Below are 15,014 nucleotides of genomic sequence, written 5' to 3' on the forward strand. Positions count from 1 at the left end.
GCCCACTGTCATACCCTGCACACTCCTCTCCTGTACATACTGTTCATTGTCATACCCTCCACCCTCCTCTCCTGTACATACTGCCCACTGTCATACCCTGCACCCTCCTCTCCTGTACAGACTTCCCACCGTCACACCCCCCCACACTCTTCTCCTGTACATACTGCCCACTGTAATACCCTTCACACTCCTCTCCTGTACATATTGCCCACTCTCATACCCTCCAAACTCCTCTCCTGTACATACTGCCCACTGTCATACCCTCCAAACTCCTCTCCTGTACATACTGCCCACTGTCATACCCTCCAAACTCCTCTCCTGTACATACTGCCCACTGTCATACCCTCCACGCTGCTCTCCTGTACATACTGCCCACTGTCATACCCTGCACCCTCCTCTCCTGTACAGACTTCCCACCGTCACACCCCCCACACTCTTCTCCTGTACATACTGCCCACTGTAATACCCTTGGCACTCCTCTCCTGTACATATTGCCCACTCTCATACCCTCCAAACTCCTCTCCTGTACATACTGCCCACTGTCATATCCTCCAAACTCCTCTCCTGTACATACTGCCCACTGTCATACCCTGCACACTCCTCTCCTGTACATACTGCCCACTGTCATACCCTCCACCCTCCTCTCCTGTACATACTGCCCACTGTCATACCCTCCACCCTCCTCTCCTGTACATACTGCCCACTGTCATACCCTCCACCCTCCTCTCCTGTACATATTGCCCACTCTCATACCCTCCAAACTCCTCTCCTGTACATATTGCCCACTCTCATACCCTCCAAACTCCTCTCCTGTACATACTGCCCACTGTCACGCCCTCCACACTGCTCTCCTGTACATTCTGCCCACTGTCATACCCTCCACACTCCTCTCCTGTACATACTGTCCATTGTCATACCCTCCACTCTCCTCTCCTGTACATACTGCCCACTGTCATACCCTGCACCCTCCTCCCCTGTACATAGTTCCCACCGTCACACCCCCCACACTCTTCTCCTGTACATACTGCCCACTGTAATACCCTTCGCACTCCTCTCTTGTACATATTGCCCACTGTCATACCCTCCAAACTCCTCTCCTGTACATACTGCCCACTGTCATACCCTCCAAAATCCTCTCCTGTACATACTGCCCACTGTCATACCCTCCACACTGCTCTCTTGTACATACTGCCCACTGTAATACCCTTCGCACTTCTCTCCTGTACATATTGCCCACTGTCATACCCTCCACACTCCTCTCCTGTACATACTGCCCACTGTCATACCCTCCACACTCCTCTCCTGTATATAATGCCCACTGTCACACCCTCCACACTTCTCTCCTGTTTTGCACTCCTCACCCACACATCTTATATACTAAACCCATTAAAATATTATATTTATTAATCTCAACCTTGCCTGCTCAGCAACATGCACAAAATTGGTAATGTAAATAAAAAAATAATATCTTATTACCTCCTCTGCTGCCAGTCCCAGCAGCGTCTCCTCTCTACTTCCTCCCGACTCACCTTTGACCCCAAACTTCTTGTCTGCTACATCACTTTCCATCTTTGTAAGCCGCTCACCGTGGGAGCCATCTTGTGGCGATCTTAAAAATGGCATCCTTTATAAGGATTCAACATTTTATTTGGACTACCTTGTGGTGCATTCTTCCAATGTATTGCATGTACATGCACACTTTATGTTTTGGTTGATGTAAAAAAAAAAAAAAGAAGGAAAACAACAATAATGTTATAGTATAAATGTTAGTAAATATGTGAAAAATGTAAATTAGAATAAAACAATCTTCCCTATTTATAGAGCTCATTCACATGGGGCGTACTACACCATACAGCAGTGCAGGACCCGCTTTCCCTGCCCAGGGATGAGCTCAGGTGTTCCGTGCATCCCCATACAGGCAGTCCCATTGATGTCAATTAATAATATGACATCCGTGTGGATGCAGGTCCCCAAATGAGGATAGTCTGAGTTCAGGAAAAACGCAGAGTAGTAGTTGGATCTGAGTCGTCACAGCACGGATTAACCTCTTCATGACCGCGCTATAGCCGAATGACGGCCACAGCACCATCGCACATTGACGGAGGGATGCCAATAGACGCCTTCCAGCGCACACCCCCTGTGGCACACATTGGCAATAATCTGTGATTGCTGTGTCCTTTGGATGCAGTTGATCACGGATCAGGGTAAAGAGCCAATCACAGCTGCTCTTTACCGTGTGACCAGCTGTGTCCAATCACAGTATAAGCAGGATTTGCTGTTATCGCCAGTCCCCTGGCTGACAGCGTGTGAGGAGAGAAGAGCCGGTAAGAAGCAATCCACAAAGGTGACATCTACACTGATTACCAGGGCAATGATTATCAGTGTCCTGATTATCAGTGCTGCCAATCAGTGCCTCCTCATCAGTGCAGCCTCTCAGTGCTGTCAATCAGTGCCTCCTCATCAGTGCAGCCTATCATTGCCCACCAGTGCTGCCAATCAGTGCCTCCTCATCGGTGTAGCCTATCAGTGCCCACCAGTGCAGCTTATCAGAGTCCACCAGTGCAGCCTATCAGTGTCCATCAATTGTGCCTATCAGTGTCCATCAGTGCAGCCTATCAGTGCCCACCAATGCAGCCTAACAGTGTTCATCAGTGCAGCCTATCAGTGCCCATCAGTGCAGCCTATTAGTGCCCATCGGTGCAGCCTATCAGTGCACACCAGTGCAGCCTATCCGTGCCCATCAGTGCAGCCTATCAGTGCCCACCAGTGCAGCCTATCAGTGTCCATGAATTGAGCTTATCAGTGTCCATCAGTGCCGCCCATCAGTGCCCACCAGTGTAGCCTATCGGCACCCATCAGTGCAGCCTATTAGTGCCCATCAGTGCAGCCTATCAGTGCCCACCAGTGCATCCTATCAGTGCAGCCTATCAGTGTTCATCAGTGCAGCCTATCAGTGTCCATCAATGGAGCCTATCAGTGTCTATCAGTGCAGCCTATCAGTGTCCATCAGTGCAGCCTATCATTGTCCATCAATGGAGTTTATCAGTGTCCATCAGTGCAGCCTATCAGTGCCCACCAGTGTAGCCTATCAGTGTCCATCAGGGAAGCCTATCAGTGTCCATCAGTGCAGCCTATCAGTGTCCATCAGTGCAGCCTATCAGTGTCCATCAGTGCAGCCTATCAGTGTCCATCAATGGAGCCTATCAGTGTCTATAAGTGCAGCCTATCAGTGTCCATCAGTGCAGCCTATCATTGTCCATCAATGGAGTTTATCAGTGTCCATCAGTGCAGCCTATCAGTGCCCACCAGTGTAGCCTATCAGTGTCCATCAGGGAAGCCTATCAGTGTCCATCAGTGCAGCCTATCAGTGTCCATCAGTGCAGCCTATCAGTGTCCATCAATGGAGCTTATCAGTGTCCATCAGTGCAACCTATCAGTGCCCACCAGTGGAGCCTATCAGTGTCCATCACTGCAGCCTATCGGTGTAGCCTATCAGTGCCCACCAGTGCAGCCTATCCGTGCCTATCAGTGCAGCCTATCAGTGACCACCAATGAATCCTATCAGTGCCCAGCAGTGCAGTCTATTAGTGCCTATCAGTGTCCATCAATGCAGCCTATCAGTGCCCATCAGTGCAGCCTATTAGTGTCCATCAGTGCAGCCTATCAATGCACACAAGTGCAGCCTATCAGTGCCCACCAGTGCAGCCTATCAGTGTCCATCACTGCAGCCTATCGGTGTAGCCTATCAGTGCCCAACAGTGCAGCCTATCGGTGTCCATCAGTGCAGCCTATCAGTGCCCATCAATGCAGCCTGTTAGTGCCTATCAGTGTTCATCAGTGCAGCCTATCAGTGTCCATCAATGGAGCCTATCAGTGTCTATCAGTGCAGCCTATCAGTGTCCATCAGTGCAGCCTATCAGTGCCCACCAGTGTAGCCTATCAGTGTCCATCAGGGAAGCCTATCAGTGTCCATTAGTGCAGCCTATCAGTGTCCATCAGTGCAGCCTATCAGTGTCCATCAGTGCAGCCTATCAGTGTCCATCAATGGAGCCTATCAGTGTCTATCAGTGCAGCCTATCAGTGTCCATCAGTGCAGCCTATCATTGTCCATCAATGGAGTTTATCAGTGTCCATCAGTGCAGCCTATCAGTGCCCACCAGTGTAGCCTATCAGTGTCCATCAGGGAAGCCTATCAGTGTCCATCAGTGCAGCCTATCAGTGTCCATCAGTGCAGCCTATCAGTGTCCATCAATGGAGCTTATCAGTGTCCATCAGTGCAGCCTGTCAGTGCCCACCAGTGGAGCCTATCAGTGTCCATCACTGCAGCCTATCCGTGTAGCCTATCAGTGCCCACCAGTGCAGCCTATCCGTGCCTATCAGTGACCACCAATGAATCCTATCAGTGCCCAGCAGTGCAGTCTATTAGTGCCTATCAGTGTCCATCAATGCAGCCTATCAGTGCCCATCAGTGCAGCCTATTAGTGTCCATCAGTGCAGCCTATCAATGCACACAAGTGCAGCCTATCAGTGCCCACCAGTGCAGCCTATCAGTGTCCATCACTGCAGCCTATCGGTGTAGCCTATCAGTGCCCAACAGTGCAGCCTATCGGTGTCCATCAGTGCAGCCTATCAGTGCCCATCAATGCAGCCTGTTAGTGCCTATCAGTGTCCATCAATGCAGCCTATCAATGTCTATCAGTGCAGCCTATCAGTGCCCACCAGTGCAGCCTATCAGCACCCATCAGTGCAGCCCATCAGTGCAGCCTATCAGCGCCCATCAGTGCAGCCTATCAGCGCCCATCAGTGCAGCCTATCAGTGCCCATCAGTGCAGCCTATCAGTGCCCATCAGTAAAGGAAAAAAAATACTTTTTTTCAAAGTGTTATAACAAACTTGTCTGCCTTTTATTGGTGGTTTATCGATAAATAAGAAACTCATGACCGTGCAATTGTCATTCAAAGTGTGACAGCGCTGAAAGCTGAAAATTGGCGGCACTGATAAGGCTACACTAATATGTAGCACTGATAGACAGCACTGATGAGGAGGCACTGACAGGCATCACTGATAGGCACTGGCTGTCATCACTGGTGGGAACCGTCAGGAATCACTGGTGGGAACTGGCAGGCACAATTGGTGGGAAAGTTTCTATGCTCAGAAAATCACCCCCCTTTCTTGCCGTCGCCATCTTGAGTAAGGGCAGATGAGTCATGTAACATTTACTTCCTGGAATCCATCTGCCCTTAGATCAAGCATGCATGCAAGAGTGTGCTCATCTGAGAAAACCCCTCCTCCCCTCCTGAAGACTCCTGGGATGTATGACATCATTAACCTAGGCAAGAAACCAGGAAGTAACTGAAGAAATGTAAACAAACAAAAAAAATTATAAAACAAGTAAATATAATATAGCTTCCTAATTCTGGCAGCATGAGGCTTAATATAATGGAGATTAAAGTTCCATTTTAAAATGTAGATACAGCCCTATTGTGGTGGTAAGAGTTTCTAGAGTCCCTCTCCCCTCTCACAGTTGGTAAAGTCCTCTGACAAAACTCTCACCCCCTACACTGCAAATGGCTGAGCTCAGAGCAGAATCAGGTCACATGCCCTTCCTCCGCCAATCGCCAAGTTTTCCCTCTGCTATCACTACTACAACACCTGTGTCCTAGGGGCGGAGCCATGTTCCCGAGGTCAGACCCGTTATTAAGAATGGGAAAGTTATCTTCAACAAAATGGCCGCCAGCTCCCCGAACTGGAGACACTTTTGTGAGGAGAGCACAGTGCAAGGCGGCTCTCTATGAGAGGAGCTCAGAGAGCCTGAGCTGTGTGACTGTGTGAGAGAAGTGACTGTGGGCGACATTCCCTCTGCATTAACCCCTCACTGCCCTGCTATAGTCACTGTACATTAACCCTTCATGGTGAGTATGTGTATATTAACCCCTCATTGTCCTCCTTTCTAGAGTCTTTGTACATCAACTCATTCATAGTAATTATATATATATATATATATATATATATATATATATATAATGAGACCCTCCCTTTTCTTCGATAGTCACTGTACATTAACTCTTCACTATCCATTCAATAATCTGTAAATTAACCCTTCATTGTCCAATCAATAATCTGTATTTTCTGATCAATAATCTGTACATTAACCCTTCACTATCCGATCAATAAGCTGTACATTAACCCTTCACTATCCGATCAATAAGCTGTACATTAACCCTTCACTATCCGATCAATAAGCTGTACATTAACCCTTCACTGTCCGATCAATAATCTGTACATTAACCCTTCATTGTCCAATCAATAATCTGTACTATCCTATCAATAATCTGTACATTAACCCTTCATTGTCCAATCAATAATCTGTACTATCCGATCAATAATCTGTACATTAACCCTTCATTGACCAATCAATAATCTGTACTATCCGATCAATAATCTGTACATTAACCCTTCACTATCTGATCAATAATCTGTACATTAACCCTTCACTATCTGATCAATAATCTACATTAACCCTTCATTGACCAATCAATAATCTGTACTATCCGATCAATAATCTGTACATTAACTCTTCCTTGTCCAATCAATAATCTGTACATTAACCCTTCACTGTCCGATCAATAAGCTATCCTCCGAGCGCCTCCGAGTGTCTCTGAGTGTTTCTATGTGATCTCCGAGCGTCTCCGAGTGGTCTCTGAGTGATCTCCGAGCGTCTCCGAGCATCCCCAAGTGGTCTTTGAGCGTTCTCAAGCGTCTCCGAGTGTCTCCGAGCATCCCCGAGTGGTCTTCCAGCGTCTCCGAGCAACCCCAAGTGGTCTTCGAGCATCCCCAAATGTCTTCAAGCGTCTCAGAGTGTTTCCGAGTGTCTCGGAGTGGCCTCCGAGCGTCCCGAGCGTTTCCAAGTGTGTCTGAGCGTCTTCAAGCATCTCCAAGAGTCCCCGAGTGGTCTCCGAGCGCCTCCAAGCGTGTCTAAGCATCTTCAAGCATCTCCAAGCGACTCTGAGTGTCTCTGAGCGTCCCCAAGTGGTCTCCCGAGTGTCTCAGAGCATCTGCCGAGTGGTCCCCGAGAGTCTCAGAGCTTCTGCCAAGTGGTCCCCGAGCGTTTCCAAGTGTCTCCGGTGCCCCTTGCACCTCTGGCCACATGCGGTACTGCATAGACAAGCAGTCGCTGTGGAACGGATTAGCTGAGTTTCCATTGTTTCCTATGGGGAAACTGGCCTTGATATACGAGTGCTTTGGATTACAAGCATTCGCGGTACCGGAGACTTTTTTTTTTTTTTTTTTTAGAGGTTGAAGATTTCTAGGACCTCTCCAGAAGGATCTCAGTGACTGTTGCCAACGTGCCATGGATGAAAGCCAGGGGTTCCTGTAATGAACTGCTTGCTGACCGCCTCACGTAAGAGTGCGGGCGACAAAGAGGCTCTCCTGCACTGGATCACACACTAGATATGTGATCCAGCCCCCCTCCCCCCAAGGGGGGTAAATCATCCAGATCAAGTGGTTGACCACTTCCTGCCCAAGGTGCGTCCTAGAATGCCCTGCACTTTGAATGATGGGTGACGACCATCTTTTTAAACCGGCGATTCTGTGCACCGTAAGAACAATCATAGCAGCGATTCAGCTGCTTGATCGTCCCCTCCCGCCGCCGCCGCGAGCCGGAGAATGAATGCGTTCGCCGGCGGAAGTTTAGCATACAGATTTCTGGTGACCAGATGGTCCCCAGTCATCTCTGTGACCCTCGGAGGCCCGGACGTGACGTCATAACGGGAAGTTTACCATACAGATTTCTGGTGACCAGATGGTCCCCAGTCATCTCTGTGACCCTCAGAGGCCTGGACGTGACGTCATAACGGGAAGTTTACCATACAGATTTCTGGTGACCAGATGGTCTCCAGTCATCTCTGTGACCGTCGGAGGCCTGGACGTGATGTCATAACGGGAAGTTTAGCATACAGATTTCTGGTGACCAGATGGTCCCCAGTCATCTCTGTGACCCTCGGAGGCCTGGACGTGACGTCATAACGGGAAGTTTACCATACAGATTTCTGGTGACCAGATGGTCTCCAGTCATCTCTGTGACCCTCGGAGGCCTGGACATGATGTCATAACGGGAAATTTACCATACAGATTTCTGGTGACCAGATGGTCCCCAGTCATCTCTGTGACCCTCAGAGGCCTGGACATGATGTCATAACGGGAAGTTTACCATACAGATTTCTGGTGACCAGATGGTCTCCAGTCATCTCTGTGACCCTCGGAGGCCTGGACGTGACGTCATAACGGGAAGTTTACCATACAGATTTCTGGTGACCAGATGGTCTCCAGTCATCTCTGTGACCCTCGGAGGCCTGGACATGATGTCATAACGGGAAGTTTACCATACAGATTTCTGGTGACCAGATGGTCCCCAGTCATCTCTGTGACCCTCGGAGGCCTGGACATGATGTCATAACGGGAAGTTTACCATACAGATTTCTGGTGACCAGATGGTCCCCAGTCATCTCTGTGACCCTCGGAGGCCCGGACGTGACGTCATAACGGGAAGTTTACCATACAGATTTCTGGTGACCAGATGGTCCCCAGTCATCTCTGTGACCCTCGGAGGCCTGGACGTGACGTCATAACGGGAAGTTTACCATACAGATTTCTGGTGACCAGATGGTCTCCAGTCATCTCTGTGACCCTCGGAGGCCTGGACATGATGTCATAACGGGAAGTTTACCATACAGATTTCTGGTGACCAGATGGTCCCCAGTCATCTCTGTGACCCTCGGAGGCCTGGACATGATGTCATAACGGGAAGTTTAGCATACAGATTTCTGGTGACCAGATGGTCCCCAGTCATCTCTGTGACCCTCGGAGGCCTGGACGTGACGTCATAACGGGAAGTTTACCATACAGATTTCTGGTGACCAGATGGTCTCCAGTCATCTCTGTGACCCTCGGAGGCCTGGACATGACGTCACAACGGGAAGTTTACCATACAGATTTCTGGTGACCAGATGGTCCCCAGTCATCTCTGTGACCCTCAGAGGCCTGGACATGACGTCACAACGGGAAGTTTACCATACAGATTTCTGGTGACCAGATGGTCCCCAGTCATCTCTGTGACCCTCGGAGGCCCGGACGTGACGTTATAACGGGAAGTTTACCATACAGATTTCTGGTGACCAGATGGTCTCCAGTCATCTCTGTGACCCTCGGAGGCCTGGACATGACGTCATAACGGGAAGTGTACCATACAGATTTCTGGTGACCAGATGGTCCCCAGTCATCTCTGTGACCCTCGGAGGCCTGGACATGATGTCATAACGGGAAGTTTACCATACAGATTTCTGGTGACCAGATGGTCTCCAGTCATCTCTGTGACCCTCGGAGGCCTGGACGTGACGTCATAACGGGAAGTTTACCATACAGATTTCTGGTGACCAGATGGTCTCCAGTCATCTCTGTGACCCTCGGAGGCCTGGACATGATGTCATAACGGGAAGTTTACCATACAGATTTCTGGTGACCAGATGGTCCCCAGTCATCTCTGTGACCCTCGGAGGCCTGGACGTGACGTCATAACGGGAAGTTTACCATACAGATTTCTGGTGACCAGATGGTCTCCAGTCATCTCTGTGACCCTCGGAGGCCTGGACATGATGTCATAACGGGAAGTTTACCATACAGATTTCTGGTGACCAGATGGTCTCCAGTCATCTCTGTGACCCTCGGAGGCCTGGACATGACGTCACAACGGGAAGTTTACCATACAGATTTCTGGTGACCAGATGGTCCCCAGTCATCTCTGTGACCCTCAGAGGCCTGGACATGATGTCATAACGGGAAGTTTACCATACAGATTTCTGGTGACCAGATGGTCTCCAGTCATCTCTGTGACCCTCGGAGGCCTGGACGTGACGTCATAACGGGAAGTTTACCATACAGATTTCTGGTGACCAGATGGTCTCCAGTCATCTCTGTGACCCTCGGAGGCCTGGACATGACGTCATAACGGGAAGTTTACCATACAGATTTCTGGTGACCAGATGGTCCCCAGTCATCTCTGTGACCCTCGGAGGCCTGGACGTGACGTCATAACGGGAAGTTTACCATACAGATTTCTGGTGACCAGATGGTCCCCAGTCATCTCTGTGACCCTCGGAGGCCTGGACATGACGTCATAACGGGAAGTGTACCATACAGATTTCTGGTGACCAGATGGTCCCCAGTCATCTCTGTGACCCTCGGAGGCCTGGACATGATGTCATAACGGGAAGTTTACCATACAGATTTCTGGTGACCAGATGGTCCCCAGTCATCTCTGTGACCCTCGGAGGCCCGGACGTGACGTCATAACGGGAAGTTTACCATACAGATTTCTGGTGACCAGATGGTCCCCAGTCATCTCTGTGACCCTCGGAGGCCCGGACGTGACGTTATAACGGGAAGTTTACCATACAGATTTCTGGTGACCAGATGGTCTCCAGTCATCTCTGTGACCCTCGGAGGCCTGGACATGACGTCATAACGGGAAGTGTACCATACAGATTTCTGGTGACCAGATGGTCCCCAGTCATCTCTGTGACCCTCGGAGGCCTGGACATGATGTCATAACGGGAAGTTTACCATACAGATTTCTGGTGACCAGATGGTCTCCAGTCATCTCTGTGACCCTCGGAGGCCTGGACGTGACGTCATAACGGGAAGTTTACCATACAGATTTCTGGTGACCAGATGGTCTCCAGTCATCTCTGTGACCCTCGGAGGCCTGGACATGATGTCATAACGGGAAGTTTACCATACAGATTTCTGGTGACCAGATGGTCCCCAGTCATCTCTGTGACCCTCGGAGGCCTGGACGTGACGTCATAACGGGAAGTTTACCATACAGATTTCTGGTGACCAGATGGTCTCCAGTCATCTCTGTGACCCTCGGAGGCCTGGACATGATGTCATAACGGGAAGTTTACCATACAGATTTCTGGTGACCAGATGGTCTCCAGTCATCTCTGTGACCCTCGGAGGCCTGGACATGACGTCACAACGGGAAGTTTACCATACAGATTTCTGGTGACCAGATGGTCCCCAGTCATCTCTGTGACCCTCAGAGGCCTGGACATGATGTCATAACGGGAAGTTTACCATACAGATTTCTGGTGACCAGATGGTCTCCAGTCATCTCTGTGACCCTCGGAGGCCTGGACGTGACGTCATAACGGGAAGTTTACCATACAGATTTCTGGTGACCAGATGGTCTCCAGTCATCTCTGTGACCCTCGGAGGCCTGGACATGACGTCATAACGGGAAGTTTACCATACAGATTTCTGGTGACCAGATGGTCCCCAGTCATCTCTGTGACCCTCGGAGGCCTGGACGTGACGTCATAACGGGAAGTTTACCATACAGATTTCTGGTGACCAGATGGTCCCCAGTCATCTCTGTGACCCTCGGAGGCCCTGACGTGACGTCATAACGGGAAGTTTACCATACAGATTTCTGGTGACCAGATGGTCCCCAGTCATCTCTGTGACCCTCGGAGGCCCTGACGTGACGTCATAACGGGAAGTTTACCATACAGATTTCTGGTGACCAGATGGTCCCCAGTCATCTCTGTGACCCTCGGAGGCCTGGACGTGACGTCCTAACGGGAAGTAAATAAAGCTGGGGACGGGGCTGGAAAGAGTTTATTTTTAAAAAATGTTTTTGATCTCAGCCTTTCCAGCCTGGAGGAGAGATCATTTTGACCCCACATCTCTCTTGGATGTGAAGTGGTTAAACAAGGGCTGTACCAAAAGTGGGCATAACTTTTTTTTTTTTACATAGGTCCTTCAAATTTCACATATATGTAGAGTAATTCTTCTCCTCTGTAGTAACGCTTCTTCTTTTCCAATGCAGGTCAATAATGGATTCCAAGCAGAAGCAACGTGCCGTCATCGAGTTCTTGATGAAGGAGGGGTGTAAGCTGTCGGAAATCCACAGAAGGCTACAAAAGGTTTACGGAGATGAAGCCATCAACAAGAGCAATGTGCACCGATGGATGAAGAAGTTTAAAGTCGGGGAAACCAGCATTGAAGACAAACCGCGCAGTGGTAGACCGTCGACTGCGACCACCAACGCAAATCTTCAGCGGGTAGACGAATTGATTCGCGCGGACGGCCAAGTCACAATCCGTGAACTCGCTGCCCAACTGGACTGTGGTCACAATGCCATACAGAAGATGGTGGAAGACTTAGGGTATCGGAAAGTAAGTGCAAAGTGGGTGCCTGGACCTAAAAATTATCCACATTCACCATGATGGTCAACACAGCAAATATGACTGGTCAGTGGTTCTCCATCCACTGTACAGCCCAGATTTAGCACCCTCTGACTTCCACTTGTTTGGTCCAACAAAGGACAGTCCACGATTTGATGACACAGACGAGGTGAAAGTGGATGAAGTGGTGGGTGCAACAGTTCCCACCTGAGCTTTTTTCAAAGAGGTTTTGAGGGTTGGGTCCAACGATGGCGTAAATGCATTGATTGCAATGGAGACTATGTTGAGGAGGACCTTTGTATAGAGGAAAAGTTGGCGCCATTTGACTTCCACTTGTTCGGTCCAACAAAGGACAGTCAACGATTTGATGACACAGACGAGGTGAAAAGTGGACGAAGTGGTGGGTGCAACAGTGCCCACCTGAGTTTTTTTTTCAAAGAAGTTTTGAGGGTTGGGTTCAACAATGGCGTAAATGCATTGATTGCGATGGAGACTATGTTAAGGAGGACCTTTGTATAGAGGAAGAGTTGGCGCCATTTGACTTCCACTTGTTCGGTCCAACAAAGGACAGTCAACGATTTGATGACACAGACGAGGTGAAAAGTGGACGAAGTGGTGGGTGCAACAGTGCCCACCTGAGGGTTTTTTTCAAAGAAGTTTTGAGAGGGTTGGGTTCAACAATGGCGTAAATGCATTGATTGCAATGGAGACTATGTTGAGGAGGACCTTTGTATAGAGGAAAAGTTGGCGCCATTTGACTTCCACTTGTTCGGTCCAACAAAGGACAGTCAACAATTTGATGCCACAGACGAGGTGAAAAGTGGACGAAGTGGTGGGTGCAACAGTGCCCACCTGAGTTTTCTTTTCAAAGAAGTTTTGAGGGTTGGGTTCAACAATGGCGTAAATGCATTGATTGCGATGGAGACTATGTTAAGGAGGACCTTTGTATAGAGGAAGAGTTGGTGCCATTTGACTTCCACTTGTTCGGTCCAACAAAGGACAGTCAACGATTTGATGACACAGACAAGGTGAAAAGTGGACGAAGTGGTGGGTGCAACAGTGCCCACCTGAGTTTTTTTTCAAAGAAGTTTCGAGAGTTGGGTTCAACGATGGCATAAATGCATTGATTGCGATGGAGACTATGTTGAGCTGGACCTTTGTATAGAGGAAGAGTTGCTCTGCCAACATGTGAAATTTGCATGGCTTACACCAACACTAGTAACACTTATGCCGCGTACACACGACCAGACTTTTCGAGGGACTAGGTCCAACAGACTTTCGGCGGAGTTCTGACGGACTTTCCGAATGAACGGACTTGGCCACACACAATCACACCAAAGTCCGATGGATTCGAACGTGATGACTTACGACCGGACTAGAATAAGGAAGTTCATAGCCAGTAGCCAATAGCTGCCCTCGCGTCGTTTTTTGTCCGTCGGACTAACATCCACACGAGCGGATTTCTCGGTAGGAACTGGGTCCGGCGGAGTTCCGGCGGAAAAATATGAAACATGTTCCATTTCTAAAGTCTGTCGGATTTTTGCAAATCAAAAGTCCGCTGCAGCCCACACACGATCGAATGGTCTGCCGGAATCGTTCCATTGGACCTTTGATGTCGAAAAGTCCGGTCATGTGTACGCGGCATTAATCTCTCAAATATTCTTATAGCAGAAGGAAACTATTGCTGGTATAAAGTTCCTTCACCTAGAGGTGCAAAACCCCCTGAAGATATCTTTTTATCTGCCCAATGGCCAATAATTTTGGACTATACAGCTCAGATGTAATTTGGATGGCACGGAGACGGACAACTACTCCTGGTGTCACAGGCAACAGGTACTCTTTCAGCACCGCCCAGAGTTCTATCTCGTGTTGGTCACCTTCCATTCTCCAAAGAATAAACCTTATTTGCTCATATTTTTTTTTCAGTTTTCTGCACTTTCAGCCTTCAGAAGGTGATTCAGGATTACAGGAAAAGGAGAAGCTAAGTCACAGATTAATAAAAATGAGCAGTTAGCAAGATCTTCAGGGTTTTCGTGTGAACTCAGAGGTAGGTCGTACTCACATTTTTGTCCAGAGCTCTTTAGGTTGCTAATAGTTATTCCCCGGCCACCCTACTGTGCATTTGGATGGCTATCTGGATTGTTTGGAAAACACGAGACAGGTCCAAGAATCTTCTAAACTGCTCTCTGGTTCCCCCAGATACAGGTGGTCAAAATGAATGCTCCCTACCTCCCAAGGTGGCCTTGCCTTTCCGGACTTTTATACATTTTTCCTGGCCACCCAAGTGATCACTGTTGGCTTGGTGGCTGTTGTCCAGTATGTGCAGGGTGTCCAGTGTGCCCTCTGTGCCTTTAAGGAGGACAGGGCTACCTCCAGGCCCACCTGTCTCTTATCTGTCCATTAGAATGAATGTGCTTCCACTGTGGAGACGCTCATAAATTCAGTAGTGTTAGGACTTCAAGTATACATACACAGGGTACCGTGAAGAGGCCTTGCAGCTTACGCATGCGTTTGCAAATGTGTGCTAACTAAACCCCTGTTTTGTAACGCAGACTGTTGGGCAGGTTAATTTGGTTGGTCAGCAGACTGGTTGGTGAGTTGAGCTGGGGAATGTTCTCTGGTTTTGTCTTTGACTCCTGATATTACCAACTCCTCTACACTGCTTGAGGCAGCAGTGGTAAACTCTTTGGAGGCAAATAAAGCTTCTGTTGTTTCGTGACCCCCATGTTCCATATGCACTGACTCCATCTATACTCACCACTCTCCG

At 49.0% G+C, this 15,014-nt stretch overlaps 1 protein-coding gene and 1 long non-coding RNA gene across 2 annotated transcripts in view; one reads left to right on the forward strand and one right to left on the reverse strand.

Moving 5' to 3' along the window:
• The window catches only part of LOC143955667 (uncharacterized), a 69,120-nt gene extending 67,424 nt beyond the window's left edge, over nt 1–1,696 (reverse strand). The window contains exon 1 of the mRNA XM_077465774.1: nt 1,477–1,696. Coding sequence (XP_077321900.1) covers nt 1,477–1,623 — 147 coding nt within the window. The 5' untranslated portion in view covers nt 1,624–1,696. The remainder of the gene's footprint in view (nt 1–1,476) is intronic.
• Nucleotides 1,697–5,798: 4,102 nt separating this feature from the next.
• Nucleotides 5,799–14,266, forward strand: LOC143956147 (uncharacterized). Its single transcript, XR_013269846.1, has 2 exons — nt 5,799–5,911; nt 11,890–14,266. It is a non-coding gene; the product is annotated as an uncharacterized LOC143956147 (long non-coding RNA).
• The last annotated feature ends 748 nt before the right edge of the window (nt 14,267–15,014 follow it).

The sequence above is a fragment of the Lithobates pipiens genome, unplaced genomic scaffold (assembly GCF_037356315.1).
Source record: "Lithobates pipiens isolate NorthernLeopardFrog02 unplaced genomic scaffold, aLitPip1_a1.2 Scaffold_35, whole genome shotgun sequence".
Taxonomy (NCBI): Eukaryota; Metazoa; Chordata; class Amphibia; order Anura; family Ranidae; genus Lithobates; species Lithobates pipiens.